The sequence below is a fragment of the Heptranchias perlo genome, chromosome 4 (assembly GCF_035084215.1).
Source record: "Heptranchias perlo isolate sHepPer1 chromosome 4, sHepPer1.hap1, whole genome shotgun sequence".
Lineage (NCBI taxonomy): Eukaryota > Metazoa > Chordata > Chondrichthyes > Hexanchiformes > Hexanchidae > Heptranchias > Heptranchias perlo.
The window spans coordinates 138581300-138603879 of NC_090328.1; the positions used below are offsets into that span (position 1 = coordinate 138581300).

General features: G+C 48.5%; 1 protein-coding gene across 8 annotated transcripts in view; it reads right to left on the bottom strand.

Annotated features, from left to right (window-relative positions):
- frem1a (Fras1 related extracellular matrix 1a) overlaps positions 1-22580 on the bottom strand; it is a 337163-nt gene that overhangs the window by 196869 nt on the left and 117714 nt on the right. For all 8 annotated transcript variants that reach the window (XM_067983690.1, XM_067983689.1, XM_067983688.1 and 5 more), the window contains exons 12-14: positions 5889-5979; positions 2718-2885; positions 335-543 (exon numbers count right to left, since the gene is read on the bottom strand). In XM_067983690.1, the coding sequence (XP_067839791.1) occupies positions 335-543; positions 2718-2885; positions 5889-5979 (468 nt within the window). The remainder of the gene's footprint in view (positions 1-334; positions 544-2717; positions 2886-5888; positions 5980-22580) is intronic.

Here is a 22580-nt window from a genome sequence, read left to right on the forward strand (position 1 = left end):
CCAGCCATTTTTGTAGCCCTTCTAAGTCTTTCAGCAATTTCAGTGCCAATTAGTGTTGGAACATGAGTCAATTCTGCACTGTGATTCTCAGTAACCAGGAGATAGGCTGAGATGCTATCTCAATTCACTAAAACCTTTATAGCAGGCAGAGAGAAGAAACTTATATCCCATCGATCTGGGCTAGATTCAAACTCTGGTTTCCAGATGTCAAAAGAACGTGAAACCCATTGCACCTACCAGACTTCCTCAAAGAATTCCTGCCAAAAGTACCTCTGGTGACTTTTGCCCAATACAACTATTACTGGTACACCATATGCTAGCAAAAATTCCTTACCTAACTTTAAATGTTCTGAGATCTTCTAAGGTGAACATGTTCCCTTCAATCATGGGAATTCCATCCACTTCTACCTCTCCATGCATTGGTTTCTTTTGAAGCATAACCCTGATATGGTCCTCCTTGGTGTCAACATCAGTCACCAGCATGTGGTCCACAGTAATCTGACTTGTGCCCCCTTCTTCTACATTCAGTTGGTTTGTAAATATCTGAAAAGAAAGAGAAAAACAATTTTTCATTTTCATCAGTTGCTTCAGGAGCAAAAAGAAACTACCACCTGGGAATTTCCACGAGGGTTCTCTGGTGGGAGATTGGCAGCACCTTCTGGAGAAATATCAAATGGCTAAAAACAGCTGTTTCTTGGTGGCGGGGGGGGTGGTTTCTGCCAATTTCCTGCCAAAGTTACAGCAGGAGTTTGGAAGAAACCAAGGGAAATTCACGGTTTATTAGTCAATAATACGGGAGAGTGGATATTCTTTCATGTAGCCCAGTGAGACCAGAGAAACTGGTTGTAACTGGCCGAATGAAGGTTATGTTACAACCCATCACCCACATAAAACTTTACAGTTATTTTTACATAATATTTGGGGTGGTTATGTCATTTTTGTACTGTGCTAAAAAGTCATCTGTGACCATGGAGTCCAAAAGTGTCCAAAGTAATGGTCTGTTCAAGATGGCAGTGATTATATCATGTGAATGGATGAAACAGCAGTTAAGCAAAGGTCATCTGATATATAACAAAAAGGGCCAGTAATAGTGAAAAGTGTTTTGTAGTAATGCTGGGAATTGATGCATAATAAATAACCTAAAGTTACAATATGTGTATGTACTCCTCCTCATGTGACACTTCTCTGCAGTGATAACACCAACAGACATTGACTCAAGTGAAAACCTCAAGCGAAGCAAGCTGGTTATTTGGGGTAATTCTTGAAAACTCAAATGTTCTCAAATTCAGTTCATTCTAGGTTTAGGTTGGCCTGTCCTTCAATAATGCCCTCAGTCCATGTGCATAATGGCGGGGGAAGGCAGCAGCCGATCCACTGCCATTTGCTGCTTGAGGCAAAGGAACAAAGTCGGATGAATTATCAGTAATAATTTTTTTAGCTATTTACCTGATTTAGTTTGACAGGGATCCTCAATCCCTGTTGTCTTATTGTGTGTCGATATTCTCTTGTGTCAATGGATATGTGGGGCAGTGAATTGAGCAGGGGAATGGGACTTACAAAGAGCCGGCACATGCTCGATGGGCCGAATGGCCTCCTTCTGTGCTATAACCATTCTATGATTCTATGCATATACACATGAACAAAATGTCCATATTTCATGTACGTATTCTTATTGTCCATATACCATCATAATCACCACCATGGCAGATAGTGGGTAACTAGCACACATCTAGAGTTGGAACAACAGAAACAAAGATGGTGAGATGGTATTCTACATTCAGTTATTCATCAAAGCATAATTTATGTGGCAAACATGACCAAACCCCAACATCATGGTAGCAGAGTATCTGCTGAAATTTCCTGCCATAGCTAGTGGCTGATCAGTGTGTGTGGGAATGGGGGCTGCCCATCTAATCATATCTCTTTTAGGGAGTGCACACATTATCTCTACCAGTACAGTGAGGGAGAATGTGTCTATGCTCCAGGGAGACCGGTGTATCTAGTCTCAACTAGTCCATGTCTTTTTAAACCATCAATGACCATAGAATAAAAAAAATACAACACCAGTGTGGTCAATTTTTATTTATATCGCCTGGTGTTGACGGGGCAGCAACAGCATCAAAATGGGATCAGTGGCCTTACCGCCCCATTGACAACGACAAAGAGATGACTTTTCGAAAGGGGCCAACACTGGGCGCCCAAAGTGTCCACCTGTCTCAGGTGGTAGATCCCTTTTAATATGCAAATCAGGGTCCGAGGATCCCAATTGCCATTTTAGGTTGGAATTGGTTGGAGAGTGCGCCTTGCCCCCGACATGATGCACAAACGATGGAGATGAAGGAGCCCTGCCAAGGTAAGTTTGAAATTATTTTTGTAGGGCCCAGAGGAGCAGGAGTGATCCTCTGAGCCCCACAAATATAATCTGAGTCGCTGCCGTCCCTGGTCTCCGAGCCTCCGCGATCATGGTCCCGTGCAGTTAGCTGCAGAGGTGGCAAAATATGAGAGGAGGCCTCAATCTGGCGAGCTGCATAGGGACGTCCGTCTGGCACTCCGTAGCTCACATGCCCGATGCTAATGAGGCCAGAGCCTCAAAATCGCAACTGTCTCTTTGGCACGGGTATGAGCAATTGGCAGGCACGCTCCACCGGTTGCTTGCTCTAAAGTCAAAATCGATCCCCAGTATCAGTGCATTGGAAGCTTAACATGAAAGTGCCTACCTCTGGAGCTTGATTGTCGACCGGGAGAACTGTAATATTGAAGCAGAGTCCAATTAAAGTGCCACCATGTTGATTGCTGACTGAAAAGAGAAACTGAAGGTGCTGTGGGTCTGGCCCTATATCCTGTATAAGAGGCATGTAGGCCACTTTCAGGTAGTTCACAGCATGCTGAAACAAAATAAAATAGGACACTTTATGTATCACAATAGTAGGTATAAGGCCAGTGAGAGAAGGAAAAACAATAAGAAAGCACAAGCCATATTTAAAGCCCTGTGTTAGGGAGCCAGGTTGGCTGTAAATACCTTCTAGGGTTCAATGGCATCAGTCGCTCCCTCAAGCGGTCTCAGCATCTGACTTTACGTGAGTTGCCCCACTGCTCTATATCTACTTGTACAACAACATAACACAAGGATGTGGCAATAGCATCACCTTGTGTTGCGGACCGGATATTCACACGTGTATTTGTTCAATTTATCCAAAGGCAAACCAAGTGAACACTTGGTGAAATGAGGCTTGATACAGATTGTTAAACTGCTTTATTTCACTTCAGGCGAACATAGAAACCAATATTTATGATATGATTTACTGTTTTCAATCATTACAACTTGTGTTGATATTTAATTCATATTTTCAAACGTGACACCCTGCATTCCATAATTTGTAAATTATGTAATAATCATAACTATAATACAAAAATCACTTGACCTCTAACAAGCTAATTTTACGAGCTACACAAACCAAAGGCTAATTAGGATCTTTGTGTAGAAGTAGCACCATTCTTTGGTAGCTGACTTCTTGACAGATTCTTGGGTGCCTGGGATATTGATCTCCACACTACACCGAACTTTCACCTGTGGCTCCTCGGAAGTGGTTGGTGAGCAGGAGCCACATCTCAGAAACCACTTCATTGGCGAGGATAAACCAAGTCAGGGTAGCCAGAAACTATTGCTGGTGGTGAAGAGCAATACCTACCTTCCAGTGCTTGCAAAATGACCATGCCAGGGCTGGCAGTGGAACCTTTCCGACTGGTTTTTGGCACCAAAGGTACAATATCCAAGTGTGTGGTAAACATAGGGCTATTTGCATGGTAAAAACCAAAAGCAACAGGTTATAGACAAAGCTAAGTGGTGCTACAACCAACAAATCAAAGCAAAGCTCCATCATCCCATCACATCCAGTCAAGAATGTGGTAGACAAGCAAGCAATTAATCGGAGGAGGAGGCTCCAGGAACATCTCTATCCTCAACTCTGGTGGAGACCAATATGCGAGTTCAAAAGACAAGGCTAAAGTGTTTGCAAGCATCTTCAGCCAGAAGTGCTAAATGGATAATCCTACTTGGCATCCAATGACACCACCATCACAGATGTCAATGTCCAGCCAATTTGGCATTAAGAAGCTGCTGTATACGCTGGATGCAGCAAAAGCTACGGGCTCTGATAGTGCTGCCTGTCGTGCTGAAGACTTGTGCACCAGAACTAGCAGGCTCCCTACCTACCCAAGCTATTCCAGTGCAGCTATGGCAGTGGCATCTACCCGACAATGTGGAAATGTGCCCAGGTGTGTTTTATCCACAAGAAGCAGGACAAATCTAATGAAGGTTATTAACGCCTTAACAGCTTCCTCCCAATTATCAGCAAGGTGATGGAAGTAATCAATCGTGCCATCAGGGGACAACGACTCACCAATAACCTGGCTGCCACCACTCTGTTTGGGCTCTGCCAGAACTATTTGGCTCCTAACCTTGCCGTAGCCTTGACCCAGACATGGACACAAGAGCTGAATGCCAAAGAAGTGAGAGCGGCTGCCCTTGATACCAAGGCAGCATTCCACTGCAAACCCCTGCAAAACTGAGGTCTGTGAGGGTCAATGGTAAAATCATCCATGGGCTGGTGTCATACATGACAGATAGGAAGACGGTCATGTTTGTCGGAGCCCAATTATCACAACCCAGGACATATCTGCAGGAGTTCCTTAGGGCAGCATCATTGGCCTTATCATCCTCAGCTGCTTCATTGATGATCTTCCCTCTGTCATAAGGTCAGAAGTGAGGCTATTTGTTGATGATTTTACAGTGTTCAGCTCCATTCATAATTCCATGAAGCAGCCCACACCAGCCTATAGCAGGATCTGGACAAAACACCGCCTGGGTTGACAAGTGGCAGATAATATTTGCATCACATAAGTACTAGGCAATGACCATTTCCATAAAGGGAAGCAGATTCAATAGTAACTTTCAAAAGGGAATTGGATAAATACTTGAAGGGAATGTGGAAAGAGCAGGGAATGGGACTAATTGGATAGCTCTTTCAAAGAGCCAGCACAGGTCATGGTCCGAATGGCCTCCTCCTGTGCTTTACCTTACTATGATACTGTGATATACCCCTGATCTTTTATTGTCATTGGGTTAATATCCTGCAATTTCCTTCTTAATACCATTTTGGGAACACCATCACCACAAGGACTGGAGTAGCTGAAGGAGATGACACATCACCACCTTCTTAGGGCAACTAAGGATGGATAATAAATGTGGCATGGTCAGCATCATCCAGATCTCAAGAACTAATAAAAAAGACACAATTTTGGCACTGTATGTTGTGGCTGGCCGCCATAGAGGAATTTTAAGAGTATCTAACACATATTTTTCTTTTGTGAACTAAAATAGTCATAATGGAATGCAATGCACCAATTGCAAAATTCTAATGTGGAGAAGGCACTTAGAGGGAGACGGATAAATCAAAGCAACAGCAAACACACCATCTTATTTAAATAGTAGCAGATCTCCTATGGTGTTGCTCATGGTGAGTTGCTGCTTTGAAACAACAGGGATGCTATCGACAAAGTAAGTGAACATTTAGAGGAAGCGCACACTATACGCAAAACTTTTAGTATATTATGCTTTAAACTCATAGGTTAAACAAGATACTTGATATGACATGGATTATACGATACTCTTGTTGAAGACCAACAATTAGTCTTTTGAATGGTTCAATGCTGTTTTTCACAGAACTACTTGCGATTATTGTAAGTTAACTGTTGTACCATGGCATCAATTCACACACTGCTGGTCTGAATGGATACATGGACAAGCTGGATGGATTGAATAGTTTTTCTGGCTCCTACTTTTTAATGTTCCTTGCTCACTAGTTTTGAAAGTAATAAATTTTAAATACCTGTGTGAATGATCTCAGCATCGGGACAGTGGAGTCTTTAACCAGTTTCTTCATGCTGTCTGTTAGAAACAGTTTCCCAGCATCAGACAGGCTCAATAGAGAAGGAGAGACACAATTAGACCTCAAGAGCTTCCAGCATTGGAACTTCATACATCATCATTCAACAATATTTAGGCACATGATTTGATTCTCTGTACACAAACACCAAATATTGTTTCGCCCAAAAGCAAAACTGGAGGGGAGGAAGAGTTGTAACTCCCTTTTAAAGCTGCACAGCCAACATCATTATCTTTTCAGCATTGACCAGAAACTCAACTGGAGTAACCACATAAATGTCGTGGCTATTAGAGATCAGAGACTGTGTTTTCTGCAGTGAGTGCCTCCCCAAAACCTCCCCACCTCCTCCTGACTCCACAAAACCTCCCCACCTCCTCCGGACTCCCCAAAGCCTCCCCACCATCTCCTGCCTCCCCAAAGCCTCCCCACCACCTCCAGACTCCACAAAACCTCCCCACCACCTCCTGACTCCACAAAACCTCCCCACCACCTCCTGACTCCACAAAACCTCCCCACCACCTCCTGACTCCACAAAACCTCCCCACCACCTCCTGACTCCACAAAGCCTCCCCACCACCTCCTGACTCCACAAAACCTCCCCACCACCTCCTGACTCCCCAAAGCCTCCCCACCACCTCCTGACTCCCCAAAACCTCCCCACCACCTCCTGACTCCACAAAACCTCCCCACCACCTCCTGACTCCACAAAGCCTCCCCACCACCTCCTGACTCCACAAAACCTCCCCACCACCTCCTGACTCCCCAAAACCTCCCCACCACCTCCTGACTCCACAAAGCCTCCCCACCACCTCCTGACTCCACAAAACCTCCCCACCACCTCCTGACTCCCCAAAGCCTCCCCACCACCTCCTGACTCCCCAAAGCCTCCCCACCACCTCCTGACTCCACAAAACCTCCCCACAACCTCCTGACTCCCCAAAGCCTCCCCACCACCTCCTGACTCCACAAAACCTCCCCACCACCTCCTGACTCCCCAAAACCTCCCCACCACCTCCTGACTCCACAAAACCTCCCCACCACCTCCTGACTCTACAAAACCTCCCCACCACCTCCTGACTCCACAAAACCTCCCCACCACCTCCTGACTCCCCAAAACCTCCCCACCACCTCCTGACTCCACAAAACCTCCCCACCACCTCCTGACTTCACAAAACCTCCCCACCACCTCCTGACTCCCCAAAACCTCCCCACCACCTCCTGACTCCACAAAACCTCCCCACCACCTCCTGACTCCACAAAACCTCCCCACCACCTCCTGACTTCACAAAACCTCCCCACCACCTCCTGACTCCCCAAAACCTCCCCACCACCTCCTGACTCCACAAAACCTCCCCACCACCTCCTGACTCCACAAAACCTCCCCACCACCTCCTGACTTCACAAAGCCTCCCCACCACCTCCTGACTCCACAAAGCCTCCCCACCACCTCCTGACTCCACAAAACCTCCCCACCACCTCCTGACTCCCCAAAGCCTCCCCACCACCTCCTGACTCCCCAAAACCTCCCCACCACCTCCTGACTCCCCAAAACCTCCCCACCACCTCCTGACTCCACAAAACCTCCCCACCACCTCCTGACTCCACAAAACCTCCCCACCACCTCCTGACTCCCCAAAACCTCCCCACCACCTCCTGACTCTACAAAACCTCCCCACCACCTCCTGACTCCACAAAACCTTCCCACCACCTCCTGACTCCCCAAAACCTCCCCACCACCTCCTGACTCCACAAAACCTCCCCACCACCTCCTGACTCCCCAAAACCTCCCCACCACCTCCTGACTCCACAAAACCTCCCCACCACCTCCTGACTCCCCAAAACCTCCCCACCACCTCCTGACTCTACAAAGCCTCCCCACCACCTCCTGACTCCACAAAACCTCCCCACCACCTCCTGACTCCCCAAAACCTCCCCACCACCTCCTGACTCCCCAAAACCTCCCCACCACCTCCTGACTCCACAAAGCCTCCCCACCACCTCCTGACTCCACAAAACCTCCCCACCACCTCCTGACTCCCCAAAACCTCCCCACCACCTCCTGACTCCCCAAAGCCTCCCCACCACCTCCTGACTCCCCAAAGCCTCCCCACCACCTCCTGACTCCACAAAACCTCCCCACCACCTCCTGACTCCCCAAAGCCTCCCCACCACCTCCTGACTCCACAAAACCTCCCCACCACCTCCTGACTCCCCAAAACCTCCCCACCACCTCCTGACTCCACAAAACCTCCCCACCACCTCCTGACTCTACAAAACCTCCCCACCACCTCCTGACTCCACAAAACCTCCCCACCACCTCCTGACTCCCCAAAACCTCCCCACCACCTCCTGACTCCACAAAACCTCCCCACCACCTCCTGACTCTACAAAACCTCCCCACCACCTCCTGACTCCACAAAACCTCCCCACCACCTCCTGACTCCCCAAAACCTCCCCACCACCTCCTGACTCCACAAAACCTCCCCACCACCTCCTGACTCCACAAAACCTCCCCACCACCTCCTGACTCCCCAAAACCTCCCCACCACCTCCTGACTCCACAAAACCTCCCCACCACCTCCTGACTCCACAAAACCTCCCCACCACCTCCTGACTTCACAAAACCTCCCCACCACCTCCTGACTCCACAAATCCTCCCCACCACCTCCTGACTCCACAAAGCCTCCCCACCACCTCCTGACTCCACAAAACCTCCCCACCACCTCCTGACTCCACAAAACCTCCCCACCACCTCCTGACTCTACAAAACCTCCCCACCACCTCCTGACTCCACAAAACCTCCCCACCACCTCCTGACTCCCCAAAACCTCCCCACCACCTCCTGACTCCCCAAAACCTCCCCACCACCTCCTGACTCTACAAAACCTCCCCACCACCTCCTGACTCCACAAAACCTCCCCACCACCTCCTGACTCCACAAAACCTCCCCACCACCTCCTGACTCCACAAAACCTCCCCACCACCTCCTGACTCCACAAAACCTCCCCACCACCTCCTGACTCCACAAAACCTCCCCACCACCTACATGGCACAAGGCAGGAGTGTGCTGGAATACTCTCCACTTGCCTGGATGGGTGCAGCTACAACAACACTGAAGAAGCTCGACACCATCGGCAGCCCATCCATCGGCTTAAACATCCACTCCCTCCACCACTGATATGCAGTGTGCACTATCTATAGGAAGCGCTGCCACAACTCGCCGGACATTTTGGCAGCAGCTCCCAAACCCATGACCTCCACCAACTAGGAGGAGGGCAGAAGGTGCATGAGAATACGTCCCCTCCGAGTCACACCCCATCCCGTTGTACACCGTCCCCTCCGAGTCACACCCCATCCCGTTGTACACCGCCCCCTTCGAGTCACACCCCATCCCGTTGTACACCGTCCCCTCCGAGTCACACCCCATCCCGTTGTACACCGCCCCCTTCGAGTCACACACCATCCCGTTGTACACCGTCCCCTCCGAGTCACACCCCATCCCGTTGTACACCGCCCCCTTCGAGTCACACACCATCCCGTTGTACACCGTCCCCTTCGAGTCACACACCATCCCGTTGTACACCGTCCCCTTCGAGTCACACCCCATCCCGTTGTACACCGTCCCCTCCGAGTCACACCCCATCCCGTTGTACACCGTCCCCTTCGAGTCACACACCATCCCGTTGTACACCGTCCCCTCCGAGTCACACCCCATCCCGTTGTACACCGTCCCCTCCGAGTCACACCCCATCCCGTTGTACACCGTCCCCTTCGAGTCACACCCCATCCCGTTGTACACCGTCCCCTCCGAGTCACACCCCATCCCGTTGTACACGTCCCCTCCAAGTCACACCCCATCCCGTTGTACACCGTCCCCTTCGAGTCACACACCATCCCGTTGTACACCGTCCCCTTCGAGTCACACACCATCCCGTTGTACACCGTCCCCTCCGAGTCACACACCATCCCGTTGTACACCGTCCCCTCCGAGTCACACCCCATCCCGTTGTACACCGTCCCCTTCGAGTCACACACCATCCCGTTGTACACCGTCCCCTTCGAGTCACACACCATCCCGTTGTACACCGTCCCCTTCGAGTCACACCCCATCCCGTTGTACACCGTCCCCTTCGAGTCACACACCATCCCGTTGTACACCGTCCCCTTTGAGTCACACACCATCCCGTTGTACACCGTCCCCTTCGAGTCACACCCCATCCCGTTGTACACCGTCCCCTCCGAGTCACACACCATCCCGTTGTACACCGTCCCCTCCGAGTCACACCCCATCCCGTTGTACACCGTCCCCTTCGAGTCACACACCATCCCGTTGTACACGTCCCCTCCAAGTCACACCCCATCCCGTTGTACACCGTCCCCTCCGAGTCACACCCCATCCCGTTGTACACCGTCCCCTCCGAGTCACACCCCATCCCGTTGTACACCGTCCCCTCCGAGTCACACACCATCCCGTTGTACACCGTCCCCTCCGAGTCACACCCCATCCCATTATACCCTGCCTGATTTTCTTTTCCACTGAAATCAATGGTGTAAAATGGGCTGCTGATTCGCTATGAGCCCATTTCACACTACTGACACAGGTCAATTTCTCCCCCTATTTGTACTATTGAACAATTAGCATTTGTTCATGATTTTAATCAAAGAACAAAATGTGCCAGAAATTGCTGCAATGGCTGGTTTGGCGGCGAATGACGTTAATTGGACTTTAATGCTCAACATTGACATCGCACTATACTTGCACCACAAATTGCTGGACATCGATAGGATAACAGCACAACGATGTCAATGTCACATCTGCAACCTCACGAACGTCATGCCCAATTGCATATTTCCTTAACCGATGAAACAAATGCATTGAGAAAGAAACAGAGTGAATGATGCAGTAGGAAATACGGTGAATAAGAGTCAAATTAGAGACAGAAAGAAGAATAAAGAGGGAAAGAAAGTTGATTAAGAGAGAGAGGAAAAAAAGAGTCAAAAAGGAACGGTAAAGAAAAAGTTAAAAAGAACAAGCAGAAGAGGACATTGTAACCCAGTTGTGTTTGGGGATTGTTGTATTGGTCCTTGAGAAGTTAATGAGTGAATGGCAGGGTAGGTGTGTGAAATGTACAAACATTCTTGACCCATGAAGTATAGAACCAGGATCAGGACTATGATCAGGAACAGTGGAACACCCAGTGGGTATGCCATTGCTCTGCTTTCATATGAACACAGGAATTGTTAGTTGAAAAAAGACCAAGGTCCATCTAGTTTGCCTTCTACCATCCTGGTAGTCGCATGATACAATGCCCTGTACAACTTCAACAAGACATCCCAACTCCTGCATTCAATGTTCTGACACAATGTTTTTCCCTGGAGAGTAGGAGGTTTAGGGGTGATCTTATAGAAGTCTATAAAATAATGAGGGGCATAGATAAGGTCGATAGTCAAAATCTTTTCCCAAAGGTAGGGGAGTCTATAACGAGGGGGCATAGATTTAAGATGAGAGGGGAGAGATACAAAAGGGTCCAGAGGGGCAATTTTTTCACTCAAAGGGTGGTGAGTGTCTGGAACGAGCTGCCAGAGGCAGTAGTAGAGGCGGGTACAATTTTGTCTTTTAAAAAGCATTTGGACAGTTACATGGGTAAGATGGGTATCGAGGGATATGGGCCAAGTGCAGGCAATTGGGACTAGCTTAGTGGTATAAACTGGGCGACAGGGACATGTTGGGCCGAAGGGCCTGTTTCCATGTTGTAACTTCTATGATTCTATGATTCTATAATGGAGTGGTTAACTAATCATAAAAATCAATCTTGATCAATTAGTCTTCAACAGACCCAGAGATGAGGAAACCACCAGTGGTGGAGAGCTTTGGGAATCATAGGTCCAAAATCACCTTTTTCCTCCCAAGAATGCTACACCTCCCATATGTCATGTCTCAAATTACTCATAAACTGTATCCTAAAATGTTATTTTCTGCAAGAAATCGTTCTAATTTGCATTTGAATGAACTCTTCTGAGTGTCGAAACAGCACTGCATCCTGAAAATTATTGCCTTCTAACACTAACAGGAGTGTGAATGGCAAGACTGACCCAAAAATACTACCATGACAGATAAATAGAACAACAAACCTTGAGGAACAATTCACTATCGACTGGAGTGAGACTCCACAACTTCACTGTTTCCTTTCTGGGCCTCCAAGCGTCATGTCAGGACCATAAATCACGTCATTAACAGGGTCCTCAACGACTTTATCAGCCCTAAATGGCTGCGGGTGGGAATACTTCGTGATAACGTCGTAAATCCAGAAATTTCACGATCGCCATTAAGTTCAATGGGTAGCCTCACGGCGAGAATGAACTTTTATCAGCTTTGGTGAGGCTAATAGCGGAGAGGCGAAAATCGTCCAGTAATTTGCGGAGAATCGGAACTCATAGATTATCTCTTTTACTCCGCAAATTGCTAGATTTTTTCAAATTATTAATGGCGAACACCAATCATTATAATGACGCAGCTTCCCAACAATTTCTGGCTCTATAGCTGTGCTCCAAGAAAGCAACAAGGAGATGGCATTAAATAAGAAGTATGCCAGAAACAGTATTTAACTCCACATCAGTTATGCTGTGGAATGAAATTACTTTTTCAATCTCTAACAGAGTTGTTATTACTATTAGCATTCAGAGCAACAATTGGAATGTTCTTCAACAAATGTTTTATGGTAGAATAGTTAGTATAAGAATACTATCAAGCAGAAATGGATCAGAGAATTCACTCTGATGGCCGCTGAAAGATCGGGGCTTTCATGGAAACTTAAGCATCAGCTACCCTAGTTCAGCAGTGAAGTAACTGCAATATGAATGGCTCGAAGTGCTTAAAGGAGCTGTATTGTCACAGTAAACACACTACTGTGTTTGAATACCAGGTAGGCAATGATGTGATCGCGTCACTGATTACATCTGTCATTACAAATTTATTACTCTATTTTAATTGTTGCTTTGTAATAAACAATATGTACTACAACACCATTTTGCAGTGACATCAAATACAGGGTTGGTTTTACTCCCCCTTTCTTCAAGTGAAACTTGGGCAGTTAAATAGCCAAATGCGCACAACTGCAATGAACTGAAACTGAGTTTCAGGGTTTGGGTTATTAACATAACAGTTGTTATGCTTTAACTGAAGCCTCTCAACCTGAATCTTAGTGACTCTCTTCTATAGCCCTCCCATGGCCTTCGCATCCTTCCTGAGCTAAATGACCAAAATTGGACACAATGGCCCAGAAATTTGATCGCACCCATGAACTTACATGCAGGGGTCAGGACGCGCACTGCACGCACCGGTCAACGTTGCTCAGGCATCCTGTATATTACAGGCTGCCTGCTGATTATCATCACTCAGGTGCCCACGCCTGTTTGGGGGCCGGATATTGGGCGTATCTGATACCACTTATAGGCAGCCAGTGCCTCTTAAAGGGGAGGTGCACTTTGGCTGTAGACCCCAGGGAAGGAGAGAAATGGCTGCTGGACCTGCAGCTCGTAACCCAGGTTCTCAGATGCAGTCTTGAAGGCCCTGGTCCATGTAGTGGACAGGAGGAAGGACATCCTCTTCCTCCCAGGAAGCCCTCCAGCCATCAATTCCGTCGCCAGTGGGAAGAGATGGCAGAAGAGGTCAATGCTAGGAACTTAGCTCCCAAGACACAGCTGCAATGCTGGAAAAAACTCAATGATCTCACCAGAGTTGTCAAGGTAACAATACTGCTCTTACTCTCTGCTCACATCTCCAGCCTCACCACTCACAATACTCCCCTCCCCATTTCCCTTCACTCTCCTACAATCACTGTACCACACCACTACACCTACTTCTCCTTACACACTTACTCACACACTCACCTCTATTGCAACCCATGCTTCCTCACAACTCACATCTGACACACTGCATACAAGCTATTCCACTATGACAGGCACATTTTCTGAACATCTCACAAGACTGTCATTAACACACACCCATCATTCTTGTAGAAGAAGGTCACATACAACTCCCTCCGCTTGAAGCGTGCTGGCCATCATAGGCAGGAGAAGAGTCATGGCCGTAGTGAGGGGCAATATTGGAGGAGACGTCACGCAGGCTTCCTTCACACCTTATCCTCTTTTTCCCTCATTACTTCCATCTCATCCAACACACTCTGCATGATAAACTGAAAATGCCTTTATCAGCCATTTCTTTCTCCCTTTACAATAAAGACTAACGCTAGTCCCTGTCTTTTACTTCAGGTGCTGAAGATGTGGAGTTACCTCTGCCACTCGAGGAAGAGGAGGGCCAGCCTTCCTGATGATGCAGCATCACTCGATCTCACCCTCGCAAGCACCAGTTCAGACACTGACACCACACATACTTTTCGAGGCTAGGCTACAGGAGGGGTCTCCTCAGGTGAGGAATCACTGGGTACAAGTGTGCAGGAGCTAGGGAGGGAGATAGGATGCTGCAGGTGCCAGCTCGCTGGAAGGCCGAGGTCACATACTATGTCTGCTGCAGAGGATTCAGGTGCTAACTTCGAGGGCCCAGCCTGCTGACAAAGGTTCAAGGGCATATACCAAGAAATGCTAGGTACACTGGTAACCTGAGAGTGAGCTTGTGCACAATATCTCAGAGCATGAAGGAGTCCAGCTCCAACCTGTCTCAAGCCTTCGCACAGAGCATGGAGAACATTTTGTCCAACATGGACCGAGCGGTCAGCTCCATCAACACAACAGTGGCGCCCACCATCATGGAGCCTCTAACAGCTGTCATGCATCCTCAGCTGCCATCTTGACTTTGGGGACCACCGCTGACAGGGGCTTCGACAGCATCTCATCACTCCTGCACTCTGTTCTCACGCAGAGCTGTAGGATTGCTGAGGCGCAGTCCCAGGAGAGTGGCCTTGGCTCCATGGGACAGGCACATGCTGTCATCCCTCAGAATCACACCATGCCTGCTCCCCCACCATCCACACTCCCAGGGCCCTTGTCAGTGCCACACAGCCAGCTGGGCCAGACTGCCCCGGCCAATGCCGAGATGCTGCAGTTCAAGGCTGTTCAAGGTCGCCCACCAGGGCCATTTGAAGTGTCCTCAATGGAAGCTCAGCAGCCTTCCACATCCCAATCTGTAGCCACTGGAGAAACACTTCATAGGAGCAGTAGGCTGGGAAACGCGCACAGCAGACAGACACTAAGGGTTTACACAAGAGTAATTCATTATTATTCCTGTTAACTGTTAGATAGAGATGGAATTGAGTTATTTGATAAATTAATTTTTTGTTCTGGATTTGGTGCTGGGGTTTATTTTTGTAGTAAAGTGAGGGCAAGACCCATAAGGCTAGTCTGAAGGAAGGCAATTGAACGGTGGTAGTAAGGACGGTGGTGAAAAGGACTGTGCAACTGTTGGTGTCTTGGGGATGGGAGGGATGATTTCGATGAAGCGGTCCTACACGAGCTGGTCTCTGACACCTCTGGCAGCTAGGAGCACTCGTGGTCGCTACCTTTCCTCCTCCCCCTCCTCCTCCTCCTTCTCCTGCTACACTTCTCGTTGCCTAGGCAGTGGTATGGGCTGATCCCACATGATGATAAAGCTGAGGAGCTGGATACCGCAAAGTGCCTCCGGAACGGTCCAAACAGTGGAGCATTGCTTCAGCACACCGATTGTTTGCTTCATCATGTTTCTTGTGGTGCCATGGCTCTCGTTGAAGGCCTGCTCTGCAGCTCTGGGCCTGGCAGACTGCAGCATCTCGGCATCGGCAGGGGCAGTGTGGCCCGGCTGGCTGTGTGGCACTAACAAGAGCCATGGGAGAGTGGGTGGCAGGGGAGCAGGCATAGTGTGATCCTGAGAGATGACGCACGTGCCTCGCCCATGGAGCCAAGGCCACTCTCCTGTGTATGGATTCCTCACAGGACTAATCAGCCTTGTCTGGAGGGGATATCACTTGTTGTCAAGGAGCCAGCACGTAACTTGATGGCCAGGTTGGAATAAAAACAGCACAGACAACTGGCGTAGGATGATTTTTTTTATTCATTCATGGCATGTGGGTGTCGCTGGCTAGGCCGGCATTTATTGCAATCCCAAATTGCCCTTGAGAAGGTGGTGGTGAGCCGCCTTCTTGAACCGCTGCAGTCCGTGTGGTGAAGGTTCTCCCACAGTGCTGTTAGGAAGGGAGTTCCAGGATTTTGACCCAGCGACGATGAAGGAACGGCGATATATTTCCAAGTCGGGATGGTGTGTGACTTGGAGGGGAACGTGCAGGTGGTGGTGTTCCCATGTGCCTGCTGCCCTTGTCCTTCTAGGTGTTAGAGGTCACGGGTTTGGGAGGTGCTGTTGAAGAAGCCTTGGCGAGTTGCTGCAGTGCATCCTGTGGATGGTACACACTGCAGCCACTGTGCGCCGGTGGTGGAGGGAGTTAATGTTTAAGGTGGCGGATGGGGTGCCAATCAAGCGGGCTGCTTTGTCCTGGATGATGTCAACTTCTTGAGTGTTGTTGGAGCTGCACTCATTCAGGCAAGTGGAGAGTATTCCATCACACTCCTGACTTGTGCCTTGTAGATGGTGGAAAGGCTTTGGGGAGTCAGGAGTTGAGTCACGAACCGCAGAATACCCAGCCTCTGACCTGCTCTTGTAGCCACAGTATTTATATGGCTGGTCCAGTTAAGTTTCTGGTCAATGGTGACCCCCAGGATGTTGATGGTGGGGGATTCGGCAATGGTAATGCCGTTGAATGTCAAGGGGAGGTGGTTAGACTCTCTTGTTGGAAACAGTCATTGCCTGGCACTTGTCTGGCGCAAATGTTACTTGCCACTTATCAGCCCAAGCCTGGATGTTGTCCAGGTCTTGCTGCATGTGGGCACGGATTGTTTCATTATTTGAGGGGTTGCGAATGGAACTGAACACTGTGCAATCATCAGTGAACATCCCCATTTCTGACCTGATGATGGAGGGAAGGTCATTGATGAAGCAGCTGAAGATGGTTGGGCCTAGGACACTGTCCTGAGGAACTCCTGCAGCAATGTCCTGGGCCTGAGATGATTGGCCTCCAACAACTATTACCATCTTCCTTTGTGCTAGGTATGACTCCAGCCACTGGAGAGTTTCCCCCTGATTCCCATTGACTTCAATTTTACTCGGGCTCCTTGGTGCCACACTCGGTCAAATGCTGCCTTGATGTCAAGGGCAGTCACTCTCACCTCACCTCTGGAATTCAGCTCTTTTGTCCATGTTTGGACCAAGGCTGTAATGAGGTCTGGAGCCGAGTGGTCCTGGCGGAACCCAAACTGAGCATCGGTGAGCAGGTTATTGGTGAGTAAGTGCTGCTTGATAGCACTGTCGATGACACCTTCCATCACTTTGCTGATGATTGAGAGTAGACTGATGGGGCGGTAATTGGCCGGATTGGATTTGTCATGCTTTTTGTGGACAGGACATACCTGGGCAATTTTCCACTTTGTCGGGTAGATGCCAGTGCTGTAGCTGTACTGGAACAGCTTGGCTAGAGCCTTGGCTAGTTCTAGAGCACAAGTCTTTAGCACTACAGCTGGGATGTTAGAGTCATAGAGTCATAGAGTCATACAGCACGGATAGAGGCCCTTCGGCCCATCGTGTCTGCGCCGGCCATCAAGCCCAGTCTACTCTAATCCCATATTCCAGCATTTGGTCCGTAGCTTTGTATGCTGTGGCATTTCAAGTGCTCATCCAAATGCTTCTTGAATGTTGTGAGGGTTCCTGCCTCCACAACCCTTTCAAGCAGTGAGTTCCAGACTCCAACCACCCTCTGGGTGAAAAAGTTCTCTCTCAAATCCCCTCTAAACCTTCCGCCTTTTACCTTGAATCTATGCCCCCTTGTTATAGAATCCTCAACGAAGGGAAAAAGCTCCTTCGAGGCCCATAATCTTTACCGTATCCAGTGCACTCAACCTTTCTTGATATCACGTGGAGCGAAAAGAATTGGCTGAAGACTGGCTTCTGTGATGTTGGGGATCTCAGGAGGAGGCTGAGATGGATCATCCACTCGGCACTTCTGGCTGAAGATGGTTGCAAACGCTTCAGCCTTGTTTTTTGCACTCACGTGCTGGGCTCTACCATCATTGAGGATGGGGCTGTTCACGGAGCCTCCTCCTCCCATTAGTTGTTTAATTGTCCACCACCATTCACGACTTGATGAGGCAGGGCTGCAAAGCTTTGATCTGATCCGTTGGTTGGGGAATCGCTTAGCTCTATCTATAGCATGTTGCTTCCGCTGTTTAGCATGCCTGGGGTGATCCCCTGGCTGGATGATAATGGTAGAGTGAGGAATATGCCGGGCCATGAGATTACAGATTGTGCTGGAATACAATTCTGCTGCTGCTGATGGCCCACAGCGCCTCATGGATGCCCAGTTTTGAGCTGCTAGATCTATTCTGAAACTGTCTAGCGCAGTGGTAGTGCCACACAACACGATGGACAGTGTCCTCAGTGTGAAGACAGGACTTCGTCTCCACGAGGACTGTGCGGTGGTCACTCCTACCAATACTATCATGGACAGATGCATCTGCGACAGGTGGATTGGTGAGGACAAGGTCTAGTAGGTTTTTCCTTCGTGTTGGTTCGCTCACCACCTGCCACAGGCCCAGTCTGGCAGCTATGTCCTTCAGGACTCGGCCAGCTCCGTCAGTAGTGGTGCTACCGAGCCACTCTTGGTGATGGACATTGAAGTCCCCCACCCAGAGTACATTCTGTGCCCTTGCTATCCTCAGTGCTTCCTCCAAGTGCTGCTCAACATGGTGGAGTACTGATTCATCAGCTGAGGGAGGGTAGTAGGTGGTAATCAGCAGGAGGTTTCCTTGCCCATGTTTGATCTGATGCCATGTGACTTCGTGGGGTCCGGAGTCAATGTTGAGGACTCCCAGGGCCACTCCCTCCTGATTGTATATCACTGTACCGCCACCTCTGGTGGGTCTGTCCTTCCTGTGGGAGGACATACCCAGGGAAGGTGATGGAGGAGTCTGGGACGTTGGCTGATAGGTATGATTCTGTGAGTATGGCTATGTCAGGCTGTTGCTTGACTAGTCCGTGGGGCAGCTCTCCAAATCCTGGCGCAAGTCCCCAGATGTTAGTGAGGAGGACCTTGCAGGGTCGACTGGGCTTGGTTTGCCTTTGTCGTGTCCGGTGCCTAGTGGTCCGATGCCGGGTGGTCCGTCCAGTTTTATTCTCATTATGTCTTTTTGTAGCGGGATTATACAACTGAGTGGCTTGCTCGGCCATTTCAGAGGGTGGTTTAAATTCAACCACACTGTTGCGGGTCTGGAGTCGCATATAGGCCAGACCGGGTAAGGACGGCATGTTTCCTTCCCTAAAGGACATTAGTGAACCAGATGGATTTTTACGACAATCCGGTGGTTTCATGGCCACCATTACTGATACTCGCTTTTTATTCCAGATTTTATTTAAATTCCCCAGCTGCCCTGGTGGGATTTGAACTCATGTCTCCGGATTATTAGTCCAGGGATAGAGTCATGACAGCTGTCAGGATATTGGGCACAGACCTATATGATGTGCTGCCTGTAGTGCAAACCTGCTGGACGTTGAGGTAGTGGAATCCCTTACGATTGATTAGGTATCGTCAAGGTGCCCAAAATATAACCATTGATAAACATGCCAGGCCAATGATAGGGAGCACACAAGGCAATGTGTGTGCTAGCTATGGCACCTTGCACACTGGGGAAGCCTGCTACACGGGTGAAGCATGGTGCTCTCTCGTCCTGTTTCATTCTGTCCATGGGGGAATGAGATGCAAGTGTTCCTCCTGGTGTAGAGACCTTGGTGACCTCCCTGACACAACGGTGGACTGCAAACTGGGAGATCTTGCTGATGTCACCAGCTGCAGCCTAAAAGGAGCCTATGACATAAAAGCTAAGGGCCACAGTGAACTTGACAGCCACAGGCAGTGGTGTCCATGCCCTGGTGTGAGGCTCGAGTTGCGGCTGCAGCAGGTGACAGAGCTCAGTGACAGCCTCCTTTGTAAAGTGAAGGAGCCTCATTCATTGTCCTCAGTTAAGTTCATGTAGGCAAAGTATTCCTTGAATACCCACAGTGGGTATAGCCTCCTGGGCAGTGCCTCCTCCTCCCTCTTGTGGCAGTTGCTCCTGCTCTCTGCTGTCTGCTGTTTTCCTTGCTGCTCCCCTTCCTCATCCAGCCCTGAAGACAACCCATGAGACCACCCATGACTGCAGTCAAGCTATTTGAAGCAGCCAACACCACCAGCAAAATCTTGTTTTGTGCCGACTTAACTTTCCAGAGTGATGAAAAACACCAAGAAATTACCAGTAGTTAACCAACAGCTTGAAACGTCAAACCAACAACTAACCATTAAGTTCTGCATCACCCCTTTGAATAGCGCTGGTGAAGGGTCCTTCCTGCCGTTTCAAACTACATGTTGCTAGTTTTGTTTACCAACTCCTTTTAGAGTTTGGCCATTTAATGTCTACATCCTCTCCTTATTCTTCTCTAATGTATTACCACATATGCTGTGGGTTGGGGTTTAAACTAATTTGGCAGGAGGATGGACACCAGGATATCGCATTGAAAAGGAGAAATAAGGGTCACAAAGAATCGGGAGAGAAAGATAGCACTTGAGCAAGTAATAGTACAGTGGTGGTGGGATCAGGCTAAGAAGGAGTACAAGCAAGTCTTGGACTGGTTTGCGGTGCATGTGTGTAAATGCATGAAGTATGGTAAAGAAGGTTGGTGAGCTGCAGGCGCAAATAGCCACATGGGAATATGATGTTGTTACGGCAGCTGGGGAATTTAAATTCAATTAATTAAATAAAATCTGGAATTAAAATACTAGTATCAGTAATGGTGGCCATGAAACTACCGGATTGTCGTAAAAACCCATCTGGTTCACTAATGTCCTTTCGGGAAGGAAACCTGCCGTCCTTACCCGGTCTGGCCTATATGTGACTCCAGACCCACAGCAATGTGGTTGACTCTTAATTGCCCTCTGAAATGGCCTAGTAAGCCACTCAGTTGTAAAATCTCGCTAAAAAAAGTCACCACACGGACTGCAGCGGTTCAAGAAGGCGGCTCACCACCACCTTCTCAAGTGCAATTAGGGATAGGCAATAAATGCCGGCCTCGCCAGCGACGCCCACATCCCATGAATGAATAATAAAAAAATAACAGAGACCTGGCTCAAAAAAGGGCAGGATAGGGTACTAAATATTCCTGAATAAAAGGTGTTCAGGAAAGACAGGGAAGAAAAGATAGGAGGCAGGGGGCAGTATTGAATAAGGAGAATATTGCAGTACTGGAGAGAGACGGTGTCCTGGAGGAGTCAAGGACAGAATCTATTTGGTTAGAGTTAAGAAATGAAAGAGGTGCCATTACACTACTGGGTGTATTCTATAGGCCACCAACTAGTGGGAAGGAGATAGAGGAGCAAATTTTCAGGGAAATTAAAGAGAGGTGCAAAAGCCATAGAGTAGTGATAACTGGGGACTTCAACTATCCTAATATAGACTGGGATAACAATAATAATATAAGGGGCAAAGAGGGGGAGGAATTTTTGAAGTGTGTTCAGGATAACTTTCTTAATCAGTACGTTTCCGGCCCAATGAGGAAGGAGGCATTGCTGGATCTGGTTCTGGGGAATGAGGTGGGCCAAGTGGAGCAAGTGTCAGTGGGGGAGCATTTAGGGAACAGCGATCATAGTATCATAAGGTTTAGAATAGTTATGGAAAAGGACAAGGACCACTCCAAAGTAAAAATAGTCAATTGGAGGAGGGCCAATTTTAATGGGATGAGAACAGAGTAAGCTTGGGTAAATCGGGATCAAAAATTGGCAGGCAAAACTGTAATTGAAGAATGGGCAACCTTTAAAGAGGAAATGGTTCGGGTACAGTCTAGGCACATTCCCACGAGGCACAAAGGTGGACAAATAAAGCCAGAGCTCCCTGGATGACAAAAGAGATAGAGAGTAAGGTGAAACGGAAAAAAAGGAGCGTATGACAGATGTCAGGTTGATAACACAAGTGAGAACCATATAGAATATAGAAAGTTCAGAGGGGAATAGAAAAAGGAAATGAGGAGCAAAGAGAGAGTATGAGAATAGACTGGCGGCCAACATAAAATGGAATCCAAAAGTCTTCTACAGGCATGTAAACAGTAAACGGATAGTAAGAGGAGGGGTGTGGCCGATTAGGGACTGTAAAGGAGATCTACTCATGGAGGCAGAGGGGATGGCCGAGATACTAAATGAATACTTTACATCTGTCTTTACCAAGGAAGAAGATGCTGCCAGAGTTTCAGTAAAGGAAGATGTAGTTGAGATACTGACTGGGCTAAAAATTGATAAAGAGGAGGTAATTGAAAGGCTAGCTGTATTTAAAGTAGATTAGTCACCCGGTCCGGATGGGATGCATCCTAGGTTGCTGAGGGAAGTAAGGGTGGAAATTTCAGAGGCACTGGCCATAATCTTCCAAACATCCTTAGATACGGGGGTGGTGCCAGAGGACTGGAGAATTGCAAATATTACACCCTTGTTCAAAAATGATAAACTCAGGCAGTCTCCCTTGTGGTCAGTCTACATCCCTTCTTGTGTGGGAAAATATTTAGTTGCGACAATTAAAGGCAAATCG